This window comes from Petromyzon marinus, unplaced genomic scaffold (genome assembly GCF_048934315.1).
Source record: "Petromyzon marinus isolate PM22_M1 ecotype Great Lakes invasive population unplaced genomic scaffold, UKy_Petmar_22M1.pri1.0 PM_Scaffold_40, whole genome shotgun sequence".
Taxonomy (NCBI): domain Eukaryota; kingdom Metazoa; phylum Chordata; class Hyperoartia; order Petromyzontiformes; family Petromyzontidae; genus Petromyzon; species Petromyzon marinus.
In genome coordinates this window covers 173,436-195,723 of record NW_027423391.1, presented here as the reverse complement: position 1 = coordinate 195,723, position 22,288 = coordinate 173,436, and the positions used below count along the sequence as shown (strand labels likewise).

General features: G+C 55.4%; 2 protein-coding genes across 6 annotated transcripts in view; both read left to right on the top strand.

Annotated features, from left to right (window-relative positions):
• LOC116938062 (heat shock protein 75 kDa, mitochondrial) overlaps nt 1–15,465 on the top strand; it is a 72,961-nt gene extending 57,496 nt beyond the window's left edge. Inside the window, exons 15-18 of one of the 5 annotated variants that reach the window (XM_076064361.1) lie at nt 402–487; nt 5,559–5,782; nt 7,909–7,981; nt 12,148–15,465. In XM_076064361.1, the coding sequence (XP_075920476.1) occupies nt 402–487; nt 5,559–5,782; nt 7,909–7,981; nt 12,148–12,255 (491 nt within the window). In that variant the 3' untranslated portion in view covers nt 12,256–15,465. Of the gene's footprint in view, nt 1–401; nt 488–1,931; nt 2,009–4,474; nt 4,544–4,836; nt 4,906–5,098; nt 5,382–5,558; nt 5,783–7,908; nt 7,982–12,147 lie in introns of those variants that run through there. The other 4 variants (XM_076064362.1, XM_076064364.1, XM_076064365.1 and 1 more) reach the window with 4 other exon arrangements.
• A 4,765-nt stretch (nt 15,466–20,230) lies between these two features.
• Nucleotides 20,231–22,288, top strand: part of LOC116938063 (MBT domain-containing protein 1-like) — a gene marked incomplete at its 3' end in the record, with an annotated part of 38,065 nt that continues 36,007 nt past the window's right edge. The window contains exon 1 of the mRNA XM_076064368.1: nt 20,231–21,303. The remainder of the gene's footprint in view (nt 21,304–22,288) is intronic.

The window sequence follows — 22,288 nt, the reverse complement described above, 5'->3', positions numbered from 1 at the left end:
TGTGTGTCTATGTGTGTGTGTCTATGTGTGTGTGTCTGTGTGTGTGTGTCTGTGTGTGTGTGTCTGTGTGTGTGTCTATGTGTGTGTGTCTGTGTGTGTCTGTGTGTGTGTGTGTGTCTATGTGTGTGTGTCTGTGTGTGTCTGTGTGTGTGTCTGTGTGTGTGTGTCTATGTGTGTGTGTCTGTGTGTGTGTGTCTATGTGTGTGTGTCTGTGTGTGTGTCTGTGTGTGTGTCTGTGTGTGTGTGTCTGTGTGTGTGTGTCTGTGTGTGTGTGTCTGTGTGTGTGTGTCTGTGTGTGTCTGTGTGTGTCTGTGTGTGTCTGTGTGTCTGTCTATGTGTGTGTCTGTGTGTGTGTCTGTGTGTGTGTCTGTCTATGTGTGTCTGTCTATGTGTGTCTTCAGCTTCAGACTCCCTCACTGAAGAGCAGAGCCGCGATCTGATTGGTTGGATGAAAGGCATTCTGGGTAACCAGGTGTCAGACATTCGGGTGAGACAACCAGAGTGAGTGAGTGAGTGGGTGGGTGAGTGGGTGAGTGAGTGGGTGAGTGAGTGGGTGGGTGGGTGGGTGAGTGAGTGGATGGGTGGGTGAGTGAGTGAGTGGGTGAGTGAGTGGGTGGGTGGGTGAGTGAGTGGATGGGTGGGTGAGTGAGTGAGTGGGTGAGTGAGTGGGTGGGTGGGTGGGTGAGTGAGTGGATGGGTGGGTGGGTGTGTGAGTGGGTTGGTGGGTGGGTGAGTGGGTGGGTGGGTGGGTGAGTGGGTGGGTGGATGGGTGGGTGGGTGGGTGGGTGGGTGGATGGGTGGGTGGGTGGGTGAGTGAGTGGGTGGGTGGATGGGTGAGTGAGTGGGTGGGTGGATGGGTGAGTGAGTGGGTGGGTGGGTGAGTGGGTGGGTGGGTGGGTGTGTGGGTGAGTGAGTGAGTGAGTGGGTGGGTGGGTGAGTGGGTGGGTGAGTGGGTGGGTGAGTGGGTGGGTGAGTGAGTGGGTGAGTGAGTGGGTGAGTGGGTGGGCGGGTGGGTGGGTGGGTGGATGGGTGAGTGAGTGAGTGGGTGGGTGAGTGGGTGGGTGAGTGAGTGGGTGAGTGGGTGGGTGGGTGGGTGGATGGGTGAGTGGGTGGATGGGTGAGTGAGTGAGTGGGTGGGTGGGTGAGTGGGTGAGTGGGTGGGTGAGTGGGTGGGTGAGTGAGTGGGTGAGTGGGTGAGCGAGTGGGTGGGTGGGTGGGTGGATGGGTGAGTGAGTGAGTGGGTGGGTGGGTGTGTGTGGAGTGGGGTGGATGGGTGGGTGGGGTGAGTGATTCGGTGGGTGGGTGAGTGAGTGATGGGTGGATGGGTGGGTGGGTGGGTGGGTGAGTGAGTGAGTGAGTGCGTGGTGGGTGGGTAGGTGAGTGAGTGGGTGGATGGGTGGGTGAGTGTGTGGATGGGTGAGTGAGTGAGTGGGTGGGTGGGTGAGTGGGTGAGTGGGTGGGTGGGTGAGTGGGTGAGTGAGTGGGTGGGTGAGTGAGTGGGTGGGTGGGTGAGTGGGTGAGTGGGTGGATGGGTGAGTGAGTGAGTGGGTGGGTGGGTGGAGTGGGTGAGTGGTGAGCGAGTGGGTGGGTGGGTGGATGGGTGAGTGAGTGGGTGGGTGGGTGAGTGGGTGAGTGGGTGGGTGGATGGGTGGATGGGTGGGTGGGTGGGTGAGTGAGTGAGTGGGTGGGTGAGTGGGTGGGTGAGTGAGTGGGTGAGCGAGTGGGTGGGTGGGTGGGTGGATGGGTGAGTGAGTGAGTGGGTGGGTGGGTGAGTGGATGGGTGGGTGGGTGAGTGAGTCGGTGGGTGGGTGAGTGAGTGAGTGGGTGGATGGGTGGATGGGTGGGTGGGTAGGTGAGTGAGTGAGTGAGTGTGTGACTGTGTGAGTGACTGACTGACTGACTGAGTGACTGACTGAGTGATTGTCCACCAGGTGACGCTACGTCTGGACCTGCACGCTGCGATGGTGACGCTGCTAGAGATGTGACTGAGTGAGTGAGTGACTGAGTGACTGACTGACTGACTGAGTGTGTGAGTGACTGAGTGACTGAGTGAGTGACTGAGTGACTGACTGACTGAACTGAGTGACTGAGTGAGTGACTGACTGACTGACTGAGTGATTGTCCACCAGGTGACGCTACGTCTGGACCTGCACGCTGTGATGGTGACGCTACTAGAGATGTGACTGAGTGAGTGAGTGACTGAGTGAGTGACTGAGTGAGTGACTCACTGACTGTGTGAGTGAGTGACTAACTGACTGACTGAGTGACTGAGTGTGTGAGTGACTGACTGAGTGAGTGAGTGACTGAGTGAGTGAGTGAGTGACTGACTGAGTGAGTGACTGAGTGAGTGAGTGACTGAGTGACTGAGTGAGTGAGTGACTGAGTGAGTGACTGACTGAGTGACTGACTGAGTGAGTGACTGACTGAGTGGCTGACTGAGTGACTGACTGAGTGAGTGAGTGACTGACTGAGTGAGTGACTGAGTGAGTGACTGAGTGACTGACTGACTGACTGAGTGAGTGACTGAGTGAGTGACTGAGTGACTGAGTGAGTGACTGAGTGAGTGAGTGAGTGACTGAGTGAGTGAGTGAAGTGACTGACTGAGTGACTGACTGAGTGAGTGAGTGACTGAGTGACTGACTGAGTGAGTGAGTGACTGACTGACTGAGTGACTGACTGACTGACTGACTGAGTGACTGACTGAGTGACTGACTGAGTGACTGACTGACTGAGTGAGTGAGTGAGTGACTGACTGACTGACTGAGTGACTGTCCACCAGGTGACGCTACGTCTGGAGCTGCACGCTGCCATGGTGACGCTACTAGAGATGTGACTGTGTGAGTGAGTGACTGACTGACTGAGTGAGTGAGTGAGTGACTGAGTGACTGACTGAGTGACTGACTGAGTGAGTGACTGAGTGACTGTGTGAGTGAGTGACTGACTGACTGAGTGAGTGAGTGACTGACTGAGTGACTGACTGAGTGACTGAGTGAGTGACTGAGTGACTGATTGACTGAGTGACTGAGTGACTGAGTGACTGAGTGACTGACTCAGTGACTGACTGAGTGACTGACTGAGTGACTGTCCACCAGGTGACGCTACGTCTGGACCTGCACGCTGCCATGGTGATGCTCCTAGAGATGGGTGCTGTGTGAGTGACTGACTGAGTGACTGAGTGACTGACTGAGTGACTGACTGAGTGACTGAGTGAGTGTGTGAGTGAGTGACTGAGTGAGTGACTGAGTGACTGACTGAGTGAGTGAGTGACTGACTGAGTGAGTAAGTGACTGACTGAGTGACTGAGTGAGTGACTGATTGACTGAGTGAGTGACTGAGTGACTGACTGAGTGACTGACTGAGTGTGTGAGTGACTGAGTGAGTGAGTGAGTGACTGAGTGACTGACTGAGTGATTGAGTGAGTGACTGAGTGAGTGACTGAGTGAGTGACTGAGTGACTGAGTGAGTGACTGAGTGAGTGAGTGACTGAGTGAGTGAGTGACTGAGTGACTGACTGAGTGACTGAGTGACTGAGTGACTGACTGAGTGACTGACTGAGTGACTGACTGAGTGACTGAGTGAGTGTGTGAGTGAGTGACTGAGTGACTGACTGAGTGACTGACTGAGTGAGTGACTGACTGAGTGAGTAAGTGACTGACTGAGTGACTGAGTGAGTGACTGATTGACTGAGTGAGTGACTGAGTGACTGACTGAGTGACTGACTGAGTGACTGTCCACCAGGTGACGCTACGTCTGGACCTACACGCTGCCATGGTGACGCTACTAGAGATGTGACTGAGTGAGTGACTGTGTGAGTGAGTGAGTGACTGACTGAGTGAGTGACTGACTGACTGAGTGACTGACTGAGTGACTGAGTGACTGAGTGACTGTCCACCAGGTGACGCTACGTCTGGAGCTGCACGCTGCCATGGTGACTCTACTAGAGATGTGACTGAGTGACTGAGTGAGTGACTGAGTGAGTAACTGAGTGAGTGACTGAGTGAGTGAGTGACTGAGTGAGTGAGTGACTGACTGACTGAGTGACTGACTGAGTGACTGAGTGACTAAGTGACTGACTGACTGACTGAGTGACTGTCCACCAGGTGACGCTACGTCTGGACCTGCACGCTGCCATGGTGACGCTCCTAGAGATGTGACTGTGTGAGTGAGTGACTGACTGACTAAGTAAGTGACTGAGTGACTGAGTGAGTGAGTGACTGAGTGACTGACTGACTGAGTGACTGAGTGACTGAGTGACTGACTGAGTGACTGACTGAGTGACTGTCCCCCAGGTGACGCTACGTCTGGAGCTACACGCTGCCATGGTGACTCTACTAGAGATGTGACTGTGTGAGTGAGTGAGTGACTGAGTGAGTGACTGAGTGACTGACTGAGTGACTGACTGACTGAGTGACTGACTGAGTGACTGACTGAGTGACTGAGTGACTGAGTGACTGACTGAGTGACTGTCCCCCAGGTGACGCTACGTCTGGAGCTACACGCTGCCATGGTGACCCTGCTAGAGATGTGACTGAGTGAGTGACTGAGTGACTGATTTACTGAGTGATTGACTGACTGAGTGACTGAGTGACTGAGTGACTGACTGAGTGACTGACTGACTGACTGAGTGACTGACTGAGTGACTGTCCACCAGGTGACGCTACGTCTGGAGCTGCACGCTGCCATGGTGACCCTGCTAGAGATGTGACTGAGTGAGTGAGTGACTGAGTGAGTGAGTGAGTGACTGAGTGACTGACTGAGTGACTGACTGAGTGTCTGTGTGAGTGAGTGACTGAGTGACTGACTGAGTGACTGACTGACTGAGTGACTGTCCACCAGGTGACGCTACGTCTGGACCTACACGCTGCCATGGTGACCCTGCTAGAGATGTGACTGTGTGAGTGACTGACTGACTGACTGAGTGACTGACTGAGTGACTGACTGAGTGACTGTCCCCCAGGTGACGCTACGTCTGGACCTACACGCTGCCATGGTGACCCTGCTAGAGATGTGACTGAGTGAGTGACTGTGTGAGTGACTGACTCACTGACTGACTGACTGAGTGACTGACTGAGTGACTGACTGAGTGACTGTCCACCAGGTGACGCTACGTCTAGACCTACACGCTGCCATGGTGACCCTGCTAGAGATGTGACTGAGTGAGTGACTGTGTGAGTGACTGACTCACTGACTGACTGACTGAGTGACTGACTGAGTGACTGACTGAGTGACTGTCCCCCAGGTGACGCTACGTCTAGACCTACACGCTGCCATGGTGACCCTGCTAGAGATGTGACTGAGTGAGTGACTGTGTGAGTGACTGACTCACTGACTGACTGACTGAGTGACTGACTGAGTGACTGACTGAGTGACTGTCCCCCAGGTGACGCTACGTCTGGACCTACACGCTGCCATGGTGACACTCCTAGAGATGTGACTGTGTGAGTGACTGACTGAGTGACTGTCCACCAGGTGACGCTACGTCTGGACCTACACGCTGCCATGGTGACCCTGCTAGAGATGTGACTGTGTGAGTGACTGACTGAGTGACTGTCCCCCAGGTGACGCTACGTCTAGACCTACACGCTGCCATGGTGACCCTGCTAGAGATGGGTGCCGCTCGCCACCTCCTACGCACCCACAACCTCCTGCAACAGGCGGGCTCCGTCGCCACGGCAACCGCAACAACAGCCACAACAGCCACAGCAACAACCACAGCAGCACCACCGCCACCACCACCGACAGCGATTCCGGGGATACAGCCGGTCCTGGAGATTAACCCTAGGTGAGTGGTGTGTGTGTCTGTGTGTGTCTGTGTGTGTGTCTGTGTGTGTGTGTCTGTGTGTCACTGTGTGTGTCTGTGTGTGTGTGTGTGTCACTGTGTGTGTGTGTGTCACTGTGTGTGTGTGTGTCTGTGTGTGTGTGTCTGTGTGTCACTGTGTGTGTGTGTGTCTGTGTGTCACTGTGTGTGTGTCTGTGTGTGTGTGTGTCACTGTGTGTGTCACTGTGTGTGTGTCACTGTGTGTGTGTCTGTGTGTGTGTGTCTGTGTGTGTGTGTGTGACTGTGTGTGTGTGTCAGTGTGTGTCTGTGTGTGTGTCACTGTGTGTGTCTGTCTGTGTGTGTGTGTGTGACTGTGTGTGTGTGTCAGTGTGTGTCTGTGTGTGTGTGTGTCTGTGTGTGTGTCACTGTGTGTGTCTGTGTGTGTGTCACTGTGTGTGTACACTGTGTGTGTCACTGTGTGTACACTGTGTGTGTCACTGTGTGTGTGTCACTGTGTGTGTCACTGTGTGTGTGTACACTGTGTGTGTCACTGTGTGTGTCACTGTGTGTGTGTGTAACTGTGTGTATGACTGTGTCACTGTGTGTACACTGTGTGTGTGTACACTGTGTGTCACTGTGTGTGTCACTGTGTGTGTCACTGTGTGTGTACACTGTGTGTGTACACTGTGTGTCACTGTGTGTGTCACTGTGTGTGTCACTGTGTGTGTACACTGTGTGTCACTGTGTCACTGTGTGAATGACTGTATTACTGTGTGTGTACACTGTGTGTGTCACTGTGTGTGTCACTGTGTGTGTACACTGTGTGTGTGTACACTGTGTGTGTGTACACTGTGTGTGTGTACACTGTGTGTGTCATTGTGTGTGTACACTGTGTGTCACTGTGTGTGTACACTGTGTGTCACTGTGTCACTGTGTGTATGACTGTATCACTGTGTGTGTACACTGTGTGTGTCACTGTGTGTGTACACTGTGTGTGTACACTGTGTGTGTGTACACTGTGTGTCACTGTGTGTGTACACTGTGTGTGTGTACACTGTGTGTCACTGTGTGTGTCACTGTGTGTGTCACTGTGTGTGTCACTGTGTGTGTACACTGTGTGTCACTGTGTCACTGTGTGAATGACTGTATTACTGTGTGTGTCACTGTGTGTCACTGTGTGTCACTGTGTGTGTCACTGTGTGTGTCACTGTGTGTGTGTCACTGTGTGTGTGTGTCACTGTGTGTGTCACTGTGTGTGTCACTGTGTGTGTGTCACTGTGTGTGTGTCACTCTGTGTGTCACTGTGTGTGTATATGTACACTGTGTGTGTCACTGTGTGTGTCACTGTGTGACTGTGTCACTGTGTGTCACTGTGTGTCACTGTGTGTGTAACTGTGTGTATGACTGTGTCACTGTGTGTGTCACTGTGTCTGTGTTGTCCACTGTGTGTGTCACTGTGTGTGTCACTGTGTGTGTCACTGTGTGTGTAACTGTGTCACTGTGTGTGTCACTGTGTGTGTGTCACTGTGTGTGTATATGTACACTGTGTGTGTCACTGTGTGTCACTGTGTGTGTCACTGTGTGTGTCACTGTGTGTATGACTGTGTCACTGTGTGTGTCACTGTGTGTGTATATGTACACTGTGTGTGTCACTGTGTGTCACTGTGTGTGTCACTGTGTGTGTCACTGTGTGTATGACTGTGTCACTGTGTGTGTAACTGTGTGTGTAACTGTGTCACTGTGTGTGTCACTGTGTGTGTATCACTGTGTGTGTCACTGTGTGTGTATCACTGTGTGTGTCACTGTGTGTGTCACTGTGTGTGTCACTGTGTGTGTGTCACTGTGTGTGTCACTGTGTCACTGTGTGTGTCACTGTGTCACTGTGTGTCACTGTGTGTCACTGTGTGTGTGTCACTGTGTGTGTCACTGTGTGTGTGTGTGTCACTGTATGTGTGTCACTGTGTGTGTCACTGTGTGTGTCACTGTGTGTGTGTCACTGTGTGTTTCACTGTGTGTGTCACTGTGTGTGTCACTGTGTGTATGACTGTGTCACTGTGTGTGTCACTGTGTGTGTCACTGTGTGTGTATCACTGTGTGTGTCACTGTGTGTGTCACTGTGTGTGTCACTGTGTCTGTGTTGTCCACTGCAGCCATTCGTTGATCCGAGTGCTGAACTCGGCACGGGAATCTGACCCAGAGCTTGCTTCACTACTCGCCCAGCAGGTGAGTGGCTACTCACCACTACACTCACCACTACTCACCACCATCTACTCACCACTACTCACCACTACTCACCACCACCTACTCACCACTACTCACCACTACTCACCACCACCTACTCACCACCACCTACTCACCACTACTCACCACTACTCACCACCACTCGCCCAGCAGGTGAGTGGCTACTCACCACTACTCACCACTACTCACCACTACTCACCACCATCTACTCACCACTACTCACCACTACTCACCACTACTCGCCCAGCAGGCGAGTGGCTACTCACCACTACTCACCACTACTCACCACCATCTACTCACCACTACTCACCACTACTCACCACTACTCACCACTACACATACACACTACTACTCACCACTACTCACCACTACACACTACTCACCACTACACACTACTCACCACTACACATACACACTACTACTCACCACTACTCACCACTGCCTACTCACCACTACACATACACACCACTACTCACCACTACTCACCACTACTCACCACTACTCACCACTACACATACACACCACTACTCACCACTACTCACCACTACTCACCACCACACACCACTACTCACCACTCACTCACCACTACTCACCACTACTCACCACCACTCACCACTACTCACCACTACTCACCACCACTCACCACTACTCACCACTACTCACCACTACTCACCACCACTCACCACTACTCACCACTACTCACCACCACTCACCACTACTCACCACTACTCACCACTACTCACCATCTACTCACCACTACACACATACACACTACTACTCACCACTACTCACCACTACTCACCACTACTCACTACTCACCACTACTCACCACTACTCACCACTACTCACCACTCACTACTCACCACCATCTACTCACCACTACACACCACTACTCACCACTACTCACCACTACACACCACTACTCACCACTACTCACCACTACACACACACACCACTACTCACCACTACACTACACATACTCACCACTACACTACACATACTCACCACTAGTCACCACTACTCACCACTACACACCACTACTCACCACTACACACCACTACACACACACACCACTACTCACCACTACACTACACATACTCACCACTAGTCACCACTACTCACCACTACTCACCACTACACTACACATACTCACCACTACTCACCACTACACACACACACCACTACTCACCACAACCTACTCACCACCACTCACCACTACTCACCACTACTCACCACTACTACTCACCACTACTCACCACCTACTCAACCACTACACACACACACCACTACTCACCACTACTCACCACTACTCACCACTACACTCACCACTACTCACCACTACACACTACTCACCACTACTCACCACTACTCACCACTACTCACACACACTACTACTCACCACTACTCACCACTACTCACCACTACTCACCACCATCTACTCACCACTACACACACTCACCACTACTCACCACTACCTACTCACCACTACTCACCACTACTCACCACCACCTACTCACCACTACTCACCACTCCTCACTACTCACCACTACTCACCACTACTCACCACTACTCACTACTCACCACCACTCACCACTACTCACCACTACTCACCACTACTCACCACCACTACTCACCACTACTCACCACTACTCACCACTACTCACCACCACCTACTCACCACTACTCACCACTACTCACCACCACTCACCACCACTCACCACCACCACCACTCCACCACTACTCACCACCACTACTCACCACCACTACTCACCACTCACCACTCTACTCACCACTACTCACCACTACTCACCACTACTCACCACCACTACTCACCACTACTCACCACTACTCACCACCACTACTCACCCTACTCACCACTACTCACCACTACACATACTCACCACTACTCACCACTACTCACCACAACTCACCACTACACACACACACCACTACTACTCACCACTACTCACCACTACCTACTCACCACTACACATAAACACCACTACTCACCACTACTCACCACTACTACTACCACTACTACTCACCACTACTACTCACCACTACTACTCACCACCACTACTCACCACTCACTCACCACTACTCACCACTACTCACCCCCTTCAACTACTTACCACTACCTACTCACCACCACCTACTCACCACTACCTACTCACCACTACCTACTCACCACTCACCACTACTCACCACTACCTACTCACCACTCACCAATACTCACCACTCACCACTACTCACCACCACCTACTCACCACTACTCACCACTACCTACTCACTTCTCACCACTACTCACCACTCACTCAACCACTCATTCATCCACTCGCCCACTCACTCACCCACCCACCCACCCACTCACCCACTCACCCACCCACTCACCCACTCACCCACCCACTCACCCACTCACCCACCCACCCACTCACCCACCCACCCACTCACCCACCCACCCACTCACCCACTCACCCACCCACCCACTCACTCACTCACCCACCCACTCACTCACTCACCCACCCACTCACCCACCCACTCACTCAATCACCCACCCACCCACTCACTCACCCACTCACTCACTCACCCACCCACTCACTCACTCACCCACCCACTCACCCACCCACTCACTCAATCACCCACCCACCCACTCACTCACTCACCCACTCACCCACCCACCCACTTACTCACCCACCCACTCACCCACCCACCCACTCACCCTCCCACCCACTCACCCTCCCACCCACTCACCCACCCTCCGACCCACTCACCCACCCACTCACCCACCCACTCACCCACTCACTCACCCTCCCACTCACCCACCCACCCACTCACCCACCCACTCACCCAACCACTCACTCACTCACCCACCCACTCACCCACTCACCCACCCCCTCACCCACTCACCCATCCACTCACCCACTCACCCACTCACCCACCCACTCACTCACCCACCCACCCACTCACCCACCCACTCACTCACCCACCCACTCACTCACCCACCCACTCACCCACCCACTCACTCACTCATCCACCCACTCACCCACTCACCCACCCCCTCACCCACTCACCCATCCACTCACCCACTCACCCACTCACCCACCCTCCCACTCACCCACTCACTCACCTACCCACCCACCCACTCACCCACCCACTCACTCACCCACCCACCCACCCACTCACCCACCCACTCACTCACCCACCCACTCACTCACTCACCCACCCACCCACTCACCCACCCACCCACTCACCCTCCCACCCACCCACTCACCCTCCCACACACTCACCCACCCACTCACCCACCCACTCACCCACCCACCGACCCACTCACCCGCTCACTCACCCACTCACTCGCTCACTCACCCACCCACCCACCCACTCACCCACTCACCCACTCACCCACCCACCCACTCACCCACCCACTCACTCACTCACCCACCCACTCACCCACCCACCCACCCACTCACCCACTCACCCACCCACTCACCCACCCACCCACTCACTCACTCACCCACCCACTCACTCACTCACCCACCCACTCACCCACTCACCCACCCACTCACCCACCCACCCACCCACTCACCCACCCACCCACCCACTCACCCACCCACCCACCCACTCACCCACCCACCCACCCACTCACCCACCCACCCACTCACCCACCCACCCACTCACCCACTCACTCACCCACTCACTCACTCAACCACCCACTCACCCTCCCACTCACCCACCCACTCACTCACCCACCCACTCACTCACTCACCCACTCACTCACCCACTCACTCACCCACCCACACACCCACCCACCCACTCACTCACCCACCCACCCACTCACCCACCCACCCACTCACTCACTCACTCACCCACTCACCCACCCACCCACCCACTCACCCACTCACACACCCACCCACCCACCCTCCCACTCACCCACACACTCACCCACTCACCCACCCTCCCACTCACCCACTCACTCACCCACCCACCCACCCTCCCACTCATCCACTCACCCACCCACTCACTCACTCACCCACTCACTCACTCACCCACCCACTCACTCACTCACCCACTCACCCACTCACACACCCACCCACTCACCCACTCACTCACTCACCCACCCACCCACTGTCACCACCTCTCCCTCCCCACAGATCTATGACAATGCGATGATCACGGCGGGTCTCTACGGAGACGCTCGACTGATGGTCTCACGTCTCAACAGGCTCCTCGAGCGAGCACTCAAACACACTCGCTCCTAGCGAGCACTCAAACACACTCGCTCCTAGCAGGGCACTCAAACACACTCGCTCCTCGAGCGAGCACTCAAACACACTCGCTCCTAGCGAGCACTCAAACACACTCGCTCCTAGCGAGCACTCAAACACACTCGCTCCTAGCGAGCACTCAAACACACTCGCTCCTAGCGAGCACTCAAACACACTCGCTCCTCGAGCGAGCACTCAAACACACTCGCTCCTAGCGAGCACTCAAACACACTCGCTCCTAGCAGGGCACTCAAACACACTCGCTCCTAGCGAGCACTCAAACACACTCGCTCCTAGCAGGGCACTCAAACACACTCGCTCCTAGCGAGCACTCAAACACACTCGCTCCTAGCGAGCACTCAAACACGCTCGCTCCTAGCGAGCACTCAAACACACTCGCTCCTAGCGAGCACTCAAACACACTCGCTCCTAGCGAGCACTCAAACACACTCGCTCCTAGCGAGCACTCAAACACACTCGCTCCTCGAGCGAGCACTCAAACACACTCGCTCCTAGCGAGCACTCAAACACACTCGCTCCTAGCGGGGCCTTGCTGACACACTCGCTCCTAGCGAGCACTCAAACACGCTCGCTCCTAGCAGGGCACTCAAACACACTCGCTCCTAGCGAGCACTCAAACACACTCGCTCCTAGCGAGCACTCAAACACACTCGCTCCTAGCGAGCACTCAAACACACTCGCTCCTAGCGAGCACTCAAACACACTCGCTCCTAGCAGGGCACTCAAACACACTCGCTCCTAGCGAGCACTCAAACACACTCGCTCCTAGCGAGCACTCAAACACACTCGCTCCTCGAGCGAGCACTCAAACACACTCGCTCCTCGAGCGAGCACTCAAACACACTCGCTCCTAGCGAGCACTCAAACACACTCGCTCCTAGCGAGCACTCAAACACACTCGCTCCTAGCGAGCACTCAAACACGCTCGCTCCTAGCGAGCACTCAAACACGCTCGCTCCTCGAGCGAGCACTCAAACACACTCGCTCCTAGCGAGCACTCAAACACACTCGCTCCTAGCGAGCACTCAAACACACTCGCTCCTAGCGAGCACTCAAACACACTCGCTCCTAGCAGGGCCTCGCTGACACACTCGCTCCTAGCGAGCACTCAAACACACTCGCTCCTCGAGCGAGCACTCAAACACACTCGCTCCTAGCGAGCACTCAAACACACTCGCTCCTAGCGGGGCCTCGCTCGCTCCTAGCGAGCACTCAAACACACTCGCTCCTAGCGAGCACTCAAACACGCTCGCTCCTAGTGGGGCCTTGCTGACACACTCGCTCCTAGCGGGGCCTCGCTCGCTCCTAGTGGGGCCTTGCTGACACACTCGCTCCTAGCGGGGCCTCGCTCGCTCCTAGCGGGGCCTTGCTGACACACTCGCTCCTAGCGGGGCCTTGCTGACACACTCGCTCCTAGCGGGGCCTCGCTGACACACTCGCTCCTAGCGGAGCCTCGCTGACACACTCGCTCCTAGCGGGGCCTCGCTGACACACTCGCTCCTAGTGGGGCCTTGCTGACACACTCGCTCCTAGTGGGGCCTCGCTGACACACTCGCTCCTAGCGGGGCCTTGCTGACACACTCGCTCCTAGCGGGGCCTTGCTGACACACTCGCTCCTAGTGGGGCCTCGCTGACACACTCGCTCCTAGTGAGGCCTCGCTGACACACTCGCTCCTAGTGGGGCCTCGCTGACACACTCGCTCCTAGCGGGGCCTTGCTGACACACTCGCTCCTAGTGGGGCCTCGCTGACACACTCGCTCCTAGCGGGGCCTTGCTGACACACTCGCTCCTAGCGGGGCCTTGCTGACACACTCGCTCCTAGTGGGGCCTCGCTGACACACTCGCTCCTAGTGAGGCCTCGCTGACACACTCGCTCCTAGTGGGGCCTCGCTGACACACTCGCTCCTAGCGGGGCCTTGCTGACACACTCGCTCCTAGTGGGGCCTCGCTGACACACTCGCTCCTAGCGGGGCCTTGCTGACACACTCGCTACTAGTGGGGCCTCGCTGACACACTCGCTCCTAGCGGGGCCTTGCTGACACACTCGCTCCTAGTGGGGCCTCGCTGACACACTCGCTCCTAGCGGGGCCTTGCTGACACACTCGCTCCTAGTGGGGCCTTGCTGACACACTCGCTCCTAGTGGGGCCTTGCTGACACACTCGCTCCTAGTGAGGCCTTGCTGACACACTCGCTCCTAGCGGGGCCTTGCTGACACACTCGCTCCTAGTGAGGCCTTGCTGACACACTCGCTCCTAGAGGGGCCTCGCCATCGCTACACCATCACAGCCGCTACACCACCACCACCGCTACACCACCACCACAGCTACTACACCGCCACCGCTACACCACCACCACCGCTACACCGCCACCACTACTACACCACCACCACCGCTACACCACCACCGCTACTACACCACCACCGCTACACCACCGCTACACCATCACAGCTACTACACCACCACCGCTACCACACCACCGTTACTACACCATCACCACCGCTACTACACCACCACCACCGCTACACCACCATCACAGCTACACCACCACCACTACTACACCACCACCACAGCTACACCACCACCACAGCTACACCACCACCGCTACTACAACACCACCGCTACACCACCATAGCTACACCACCACCACCACTGCTGCACCACCACCGCTACTACACCACCACCGCTACACCACCACCGCTACACCACCGCTACACCACCACCACCGCTACTACATCACCACCGCTACTACACCACCACCACCGCTACACCACCACCGCTACTACACCACCACCACCGCTACACCACCACCACCGCTACACCACCGCTACACCACCACCGCTACACCACCACCGCTACACCACAACTACCGCTACACCACCACCACCGCAGCTACACCACCACTACACCACCACAGCACCACCACCGCAGCTACACTACCACCACCACTACACCAGGTAACTTCATTTGAGGCTGAGTCGACCTAGGGGAGGCCCAGGATACCGGTTCAGATAATCGCTGTCACTGGCGGTGTTTGCCGTGAGCGGGAATCGAACTCGGGTCGCCGGGTTCGTAGCGCAGCGTAGCGCTAACCACAACACCCACCACTCCCCGCAGAGACGGTGAGGACAAAGCTGCTGGGTTTAAATAAAAAAAATCTTCTGGAAGATGTCTGAGATAAAACATCTTAAAGTGATGGTGGTGGTGAGTCTATGGTGGTGGTGGTGGTGAGTCTATGGTGGTGGTGGTGAGTCTATGGTGGTGGTGGTGAGTCTATGGTGGTGGTGGTGAGTCTGTGGTGGTGGTGAGTCTATGGTGGTGGTGGTGAGTCTATGGTGGTGGTGGTGAGTCTATGGTGGTGGTGGTGGTGAGTCTATGGTGGTGGTGAGTCTATGGTGGTGGTGAGTCTATGGTGGTGGTGGTGGTGAGTCTGTGGTGGTGGTGAGTCTATGGTGGTGGTGGTGAGTCTGTGGTGGTGGTGGTGAGTCTGTGGTGGTGAGTCTATGGTGGTGGTGGTGAGTCTGTGGTGGTGGTGAGTCTATGGTGGTGGTGGTGGTGAGTCTATGGTGGTGGTGGTGAGTCTGTGGTGGTGGTGGTGGTGAGTCTATGGTGGTGGTGAGTCTATGGTGGTGGTGGTGGTGGTGAGTCTATGGTGGTGGTGGTGAGTCTGTGGTGGTGGTGGTGGTGAGTCTATGGTGGTGGTGGTGAGTCTATGGTGGTGGTGGTGAGTCTGTGGTGGTGGTGAGTTTATGGTGGTGGTGGTGAGTCTATGGTGGTGGTGGTGGTGAGTCTATGGTGGTGGTGGTGAGTCTGTGGTGGTGGTGGTGGTGAGTCTATGGTGGTGGTGGTGGTGAGTCTATGGTGGTGGTGGTGGTGAGTCTATGGTGGTGGTGGTGGTGAGTCTATGGTGGTGGTGAGTCTGTGGTGGTGGCGGTGAGTCTGTGGTGGTGGCGGTGAGTCTATGGTGGTGGTGGTGAGTCTATGGTGGTGGTGAGTCTATGGTGGTGGTGGTGAGTCTATGGTGGTGGTGGTGAGTCAGTGGTGGTGGTGAGTCAGTGGTGGTGGTGAGTCTATGGTGGTGGTGGTGAGTCTGTGGTGGTGGTGAGTCTATGGTGGTGGTGAGTTTATGGTGGTGGTGGTGAGTCTATGGTGGTGGTGGTGAGTCTATGGTGGTGGTGGTGAGTCTGTGGTGGTGGTGAGTCTATGGTGGTGGTGGTGAGTCTATGGTGAGGGTGGTGGTGAGTCTATGGTGGTGGTGAGTCTATGGTGGTGGTGGTGAGTCTATGGTGGTGGTGGTGGTGAGTCTATGGTGGTGGTGAGTCTATGGTGGTGGTGGTGAGTCTCTGGTGGTGGTGGTGAGTGTGGTGGTGGTGAGTCTCTGGTGGTGGTGGTGAGTCTGTGGTGGTGAGTCTATGGTGGTGGTGGTGAGTCTATGGTGGTGGTGGTGAGTCTATGGTGGTGGTGAGTCTATGGTGGTGGTGGTGAGTGTGGTGGTGGTGAGTCAGTGGTGGTGGTGGTGAGTCTATGGTGATGGTGAGGAGTCTATGGTGGTGAGTCTATGGTGGTGGTGGTGAGTCTATGGTGAGGGTGGTGAGTCTATGGTGGTGGTGGTGAGTCTATGGTGGTGGTGGTGAGTCTATGGTGAGGGTGGTGAGTCTATGGTGAGGGTGGTGAGTCTATGGTGGTGGTGGTGGTGAGTCTGTGGTGGTGGTGGTGAGTCTATGGTGGTGGTGAGTCTATGGTGGTGGTGGTGAGTCTATGGTGGTGGTGGTGAGTCTATGGTGGTGGTGGTGGTGGTGAGTCTGTGGTGGTGGTGGTGGTGAGTCTATGGTGGTGGTGGTGAGTCTATGGTGGTGGTGGTGAGTCTATGGTGAGGGTGGTGAGTCTATGGTGAGGGTGGTGAGTCTATGGTGGTGGTGGTGAGTCTATGGTGGTGGTGGTGAGTCTATGGTGGTGGTGGTGAGTCTATGGTGGTGGTGAGTCTATGGTGGTGGTGAGTCTATGGTGAGGAGTCTATGGTGAGGGTGGTGAGTCTATGGTGGTGGTGGTGGTGAGGGTGACCGTCCTGAGTCTATGGGAAGCGCGTAGCGAGGTGACGTCACCACGCCATCCTACGCGCTGACGTCACGAGCGGGAGACGTCACCGCGCACACGAAGCTCATCGCCAGTGCGTAGCGTGGTGACGTCACCACGCCACCCTGCGCGCCGTGACGTCACGAGCCCGGGACGTCACCGCGCGCACGCGGAGGCAACGACGCTCATCGGCCAACGCGTAGCGTGGTGACGTCATTGTGACGCGCTGACGTCACGGGGCGGTTTTCCCGCCAAAAAGGTTGGAGGAGTCGGGCGCTTCTCCATTGTCGAGCGACGGTGGGGAGGGGGAGAGGGTGGGGGGAGGATGGAAGGGGGAGGAGTTTGGGGGGGGGGAGGGGGTTGGAGTTTTGGGGGGAGGAGTTTGAGGTGGGAGGGGGAGGAGTTTGAGGAAAGGGGGGAGGATGGGAGGGGGAGGAGTTTAAGGTGGGAGGAGTTTGAGGACGGCCGGGTGGGAGAGGGAGGAGTTTGAGGAGAGGGGGGGGGGAGGATGGGAGGAGTTTGAGGTGGGAGGGGTTTGAGGGGGGAGGGGGAGGAGTTTAAGGAGGGTGGGTAGTTTAAGAAGGGTGGGAGGGGGAGGAGTTTTACGAGAGGGGGGAGGAGTTTGGGGGAGGAGTTTCAGGAGCGGGGAGGATGGGAGGAGTTTGAAGGGAGGGGGAAGAGTTTGAGGGTGGTAGGGGGAGGAGTTTGAGGGGAGGATTTTAAGGTGGGAGGGGGAGGAGTTTGAGGAGGGCGGGTGGAAGAGGGCGGAGTTTGAGAGGGGGGAGGATGGGAGGAGTTTGAGGTGGGAGGGTTTTGAGGGGGGAGGTGAGAGAAGTTTGAGAGGAGGGTGGGAGGGGGAGGAGTTTAACGAGAGGGGGGAGGGGGAGGAGTTTGGGGGAGGGGGAAGAGTTTGAGGAGGCTGGGGAGGAGTTTGAGAAGGGGAGGATGGGAGGGGGCGGAGTTTGAGGGAGGGGGAGGAGTTTGAGAGGGGGGGAAGGAGGGGGAGGTGTTTTGACAGTGGGGAGAGGGGGAGGAGATAAGGGAGAGGGGGAGGAGAGAGTGGGGAGAGGGGGTGGAGAGAGGGGAGGAGTTTAGGGAGAGGGGGAGGAGTTTAGAGAGAAGGGAGTTTAGGGAGAGTGTGGGAGAGTGTGGGAGAGGGGGGGTGGAGAGAGGGGGGGTGGAGAGAGGGGGAGTGGAGAGAGGGGGAGTGGAGAGAGGGGGAGTGGAGAGAGGGGGAGGAGTTTAGGGAGAGGGGGCGGAGTTTAGGGAGAGGGGGAGGAGATAGTGGGGAGGGGGAGGAGTTTAGGGAGAGGAGAGAGTGGGGAGAGGTAAAGGGGGTGGGGGAGGGGCAGGCTGAGCCCCCCCCCCACCTTCATCTTTTCCGCTTTCCCGCGCTTTTTTAAGTTGATTTTTACAAAAAAAAAGCCAATCAAAACAACGACGACGACTCCTCATCGATCTCCAGGCCTCGTCATCGATACACCCTCCTCATCCATCGATCTCTCCTCATCGATTACCTTCCCTCCTTCATCCATCTCTCCCCATTGATCGATCCCCTCCCCCCCCCCACATTCGATTACTCATCGATCTCTCGCCCTCCTTCGTCGTCTCTCATCATCATCGATCTCCTCATCCATCCCATCATCGATCTCCCTCCTCAGCCGTCTCCCCCTCATCGATCCCCCCTCCTCATTGATCTCCTATCGAGCTCTTCCACGTTGATCTCTCTCCTGGTCGATCTCCACTCATAGATCTCCACTCATCGATCACTACTCATCGATCTCCCCTTCTCATCGATCTCCCCTTCTCTTCGATCTCCCCTTCTCATCGATCTCCCCTACTCATCGATCTTCCCTGCTCATCGATCTCCTCATCGATCTCCCCTCCTCATCGATCTCCCCTCATCGATCTCCCCTACTCGTCGATCTTCCCTCCTCATCGATCTCCTCATCGATCTCCGCTCCTCATCGATCTCCCCTACTCGTCGATCTTCCCTCCTCATCGATCTCCCCTCATCGATCTCCCCTCATCGATCTCCCCTACTCATCGATCTTCCCTCCTCATCGATCTCCTCATCGATCTCCCCTCCTCATCGATCTCCCCTCCTCATCGATCTCCCCTCATCGATCTCCCCTACTCGTCGATCTTCCCTCCTCGATCTCCCCTTCTCATCGATCTCCCCTCCTCATCGATCTCCCCTCCTCATCGATCTCCCCTCCTCATCGATCTCCCCTCATCGATCTTCCCTACTCGTCGACCTCCCCTCCTCATCGATCTTCCCTCCTCATCGATCTTCCCTTCTCATCGATCTCCCCTACTCGTCGATCTTCCCTACTCGTCGATCTCCCCTCATCGATCTCCCCTCCTCATCGATCTCCCCTCATCGATTTCCTCATCGATCTCCTCATCGACCTCCCCTCTTCATCGACCTCCCCTCCTCATCGATCTCCCGCTCGCTCGCTCCGCAGCCTCCTCCACTGCGAGGCGAGAGACGGCGGCTTCGGCGGACTCCATTTGGTGCTGCTGCTGCTACTGGTGGTGGTGGTGAGGACGACGACGGTGTGGTTGTGGTGTTGTTGTGGTGGTGCTGTTGTGTTGTGGTGGTTGTTGTGGTGGTGGTGGTGGTGTTGTGTTGTTGTGGTGGTGCTGCTGTTGTTGTTGTGGTGGTTGTTGTGGTGGTGGTGGTGGTGCTGCTGCTGTTGTGGTGGTGAGGACGACGACGTGGTGTGGTGATGGTGGTGGTGCTGTTGTGTTGTTGTGGTGGTGGTGGTTGTTGTGTGGTGGTGAGCACGACGACGTGGTGCTGCTGTTGTTGTGGTGGTGGTGTTGTTGTGGTGGTTGTTGTGGTGGTGCTGTTGTGTTGTTGTGGTGGTGGTGGTGGTTGTGTTGTGGTGGTGGTGGTTGTTGTGTTGTGGTGGTGGTGGTAGTGGTGCTGCTGTTGTGGTGGTGAGGATGACGACGTGGTGCTGCTGTTGTTGTTGTGGTGGTGTTGTTGTTGTGGTGGTGGTTGTGGTGGTGGTGCTGTTGTGGTGGCAAGGTCTTTTGTTGTTGTTATGGTAGTGATGGGGAGGTGATGGTGGTAGTGATGGTGATGATGGTAGTGATGCTGGTGATGGTGGTGATGATGGTGGTGATGGTGGTGATGATGGTAGTGATGCTGGTGATGGTGGTGATGATGGTAGTGATGGTGATGATGATGGTAGTGATGGTGATGATGGCGGTGGTGAGGGTAGTGATGATGATGGTAGTGATGGTGATGGTGGTAGTGATAGTGATGATGGTGGTAGTGATGGTGATGATGATGGTGATGATGGTAGTGATGATGTTGATGGTGGTGATGATGGTGATGATGATGGTAGTGATGGTGATGATGTTGATGATGATGGTAGTGATGGTGGTGATGATGATGATGGTGGTGATGGTGGTAGTGATGATGGTAGTGATGGTGGTGGTGATGATGATGGTGATGATAGTAGTGGTGGTGATGATGATGGTGATGATAGTAGTGATGGTGATGATGTTGATGATGGTGGTAGTGATGGTAGTGATAGTGATGATAGTAGTGATGCTGATGATGTTGATGATGGTAGTAGTGATGGTAGTGATGGTGATGATGGTAGTGATGCTGATGATGTTGATGATGGCGGTGGTGATGGTAACCGATGTAGCGGGTGAGGGGAGAGATAACGGAGAGATGTTGAGGGGGGAGATGAGGTAACGAGGCAACTGACGAGGTGACGAGGGAGGTAACTAACGAGGTGACGAGGTAACTAACGAGGTGACGAGGTGACGAGGGAGGTAACTAACGAGGTGACGAGGTAACTGAAGAGGTGACGAGGGAGGTAACTAACGAGATAACGAGGTGACGAGGGAGGTAACTAACGAGGTGACGAGGGAGGTAACTAACGAGATAACGAGGTGACGAGGGAGGTAACTAACGAGGTGACGAGGTAACTAACGAGGTGACGAGGGAGCGCGTGAGGCAAGGGAAAGGCCTCGACTCGTGCCTAGGCCCCAGGCCGTTGCCGCTGAAGCCGGGTGGTGGTGGTGATTGTGGTGATTGTTGTGGTGGTGATTGTGGTGATTGTTGTGGTGGTGATTGTTGTGGTGGTGGTGATTGTTGTTGTAGTGGTGGTGATTGTGGTGATTGTTGTTGTGGTGGTGATTGTTGTTGTGGTGGTGGTGATTGTGGTGGTTGTTGTTGTGGTGGTGATTGTTGTTGTGGTGGTGGTGATTGTGGTGGTTGTTGTTGTGGTGGTGATTGTTGTTGTGGTGGTGGTGATTGTGGTGGTTGTTGTTGTGGTGATTGTTGTTGTGGTGGTGATTGTTGTGGTAGTGGTGGTGATTGTGGTGATTGTTGTTGTGGTGGTGATTGTTGTGGTGGTGGTGATTGTTGTTGTTGTGGTGATTGTTGTTGTGGTGGTGGTGATTGTGGTGGTTGTTGTTGTGGTGATTGTTGTTGTGGTGGTGATTGTTGTGGTAGTGGTGGTGATTGTGGTGATTGTTGTTGTGGTGGTGATTGTTGTGGTGGTGGTGATTGTTGTTGTGGTGGTGGTGATTGTTGTTGTGGTGGTGATTGTGGTCGTTGTTGTGGTGGTGATTGTTGTTGTGGTGGTGATTGTTGTTGTGGTGGTGGTGATTGTTGTTGTGGTGATTGTTGTTGTGGTGGTGATTGTTGTGGTGGTGATTGTTGTTGTGGTGGTGATTGTTGTTGTGGTGGTGATTGCTGTGGTGGTGATTGTTGTGGTGGTGGTTGTTGTGGTGGTGGTTGTTGTGGTGGTTGTGGTTGTTGTGGTGGTGGTTGCGGTGGTGATTGTTGTGGTGGTGATTGTTGTGGTGGTGGTGGTGATTGTTGTTGTGGTGATTGTGGTCGTTGTTGTGGTGATTGTTGTTGTGGTCGTTGTTGTGGTCGTTGTTGTGGTGGTTGTTGTTGTG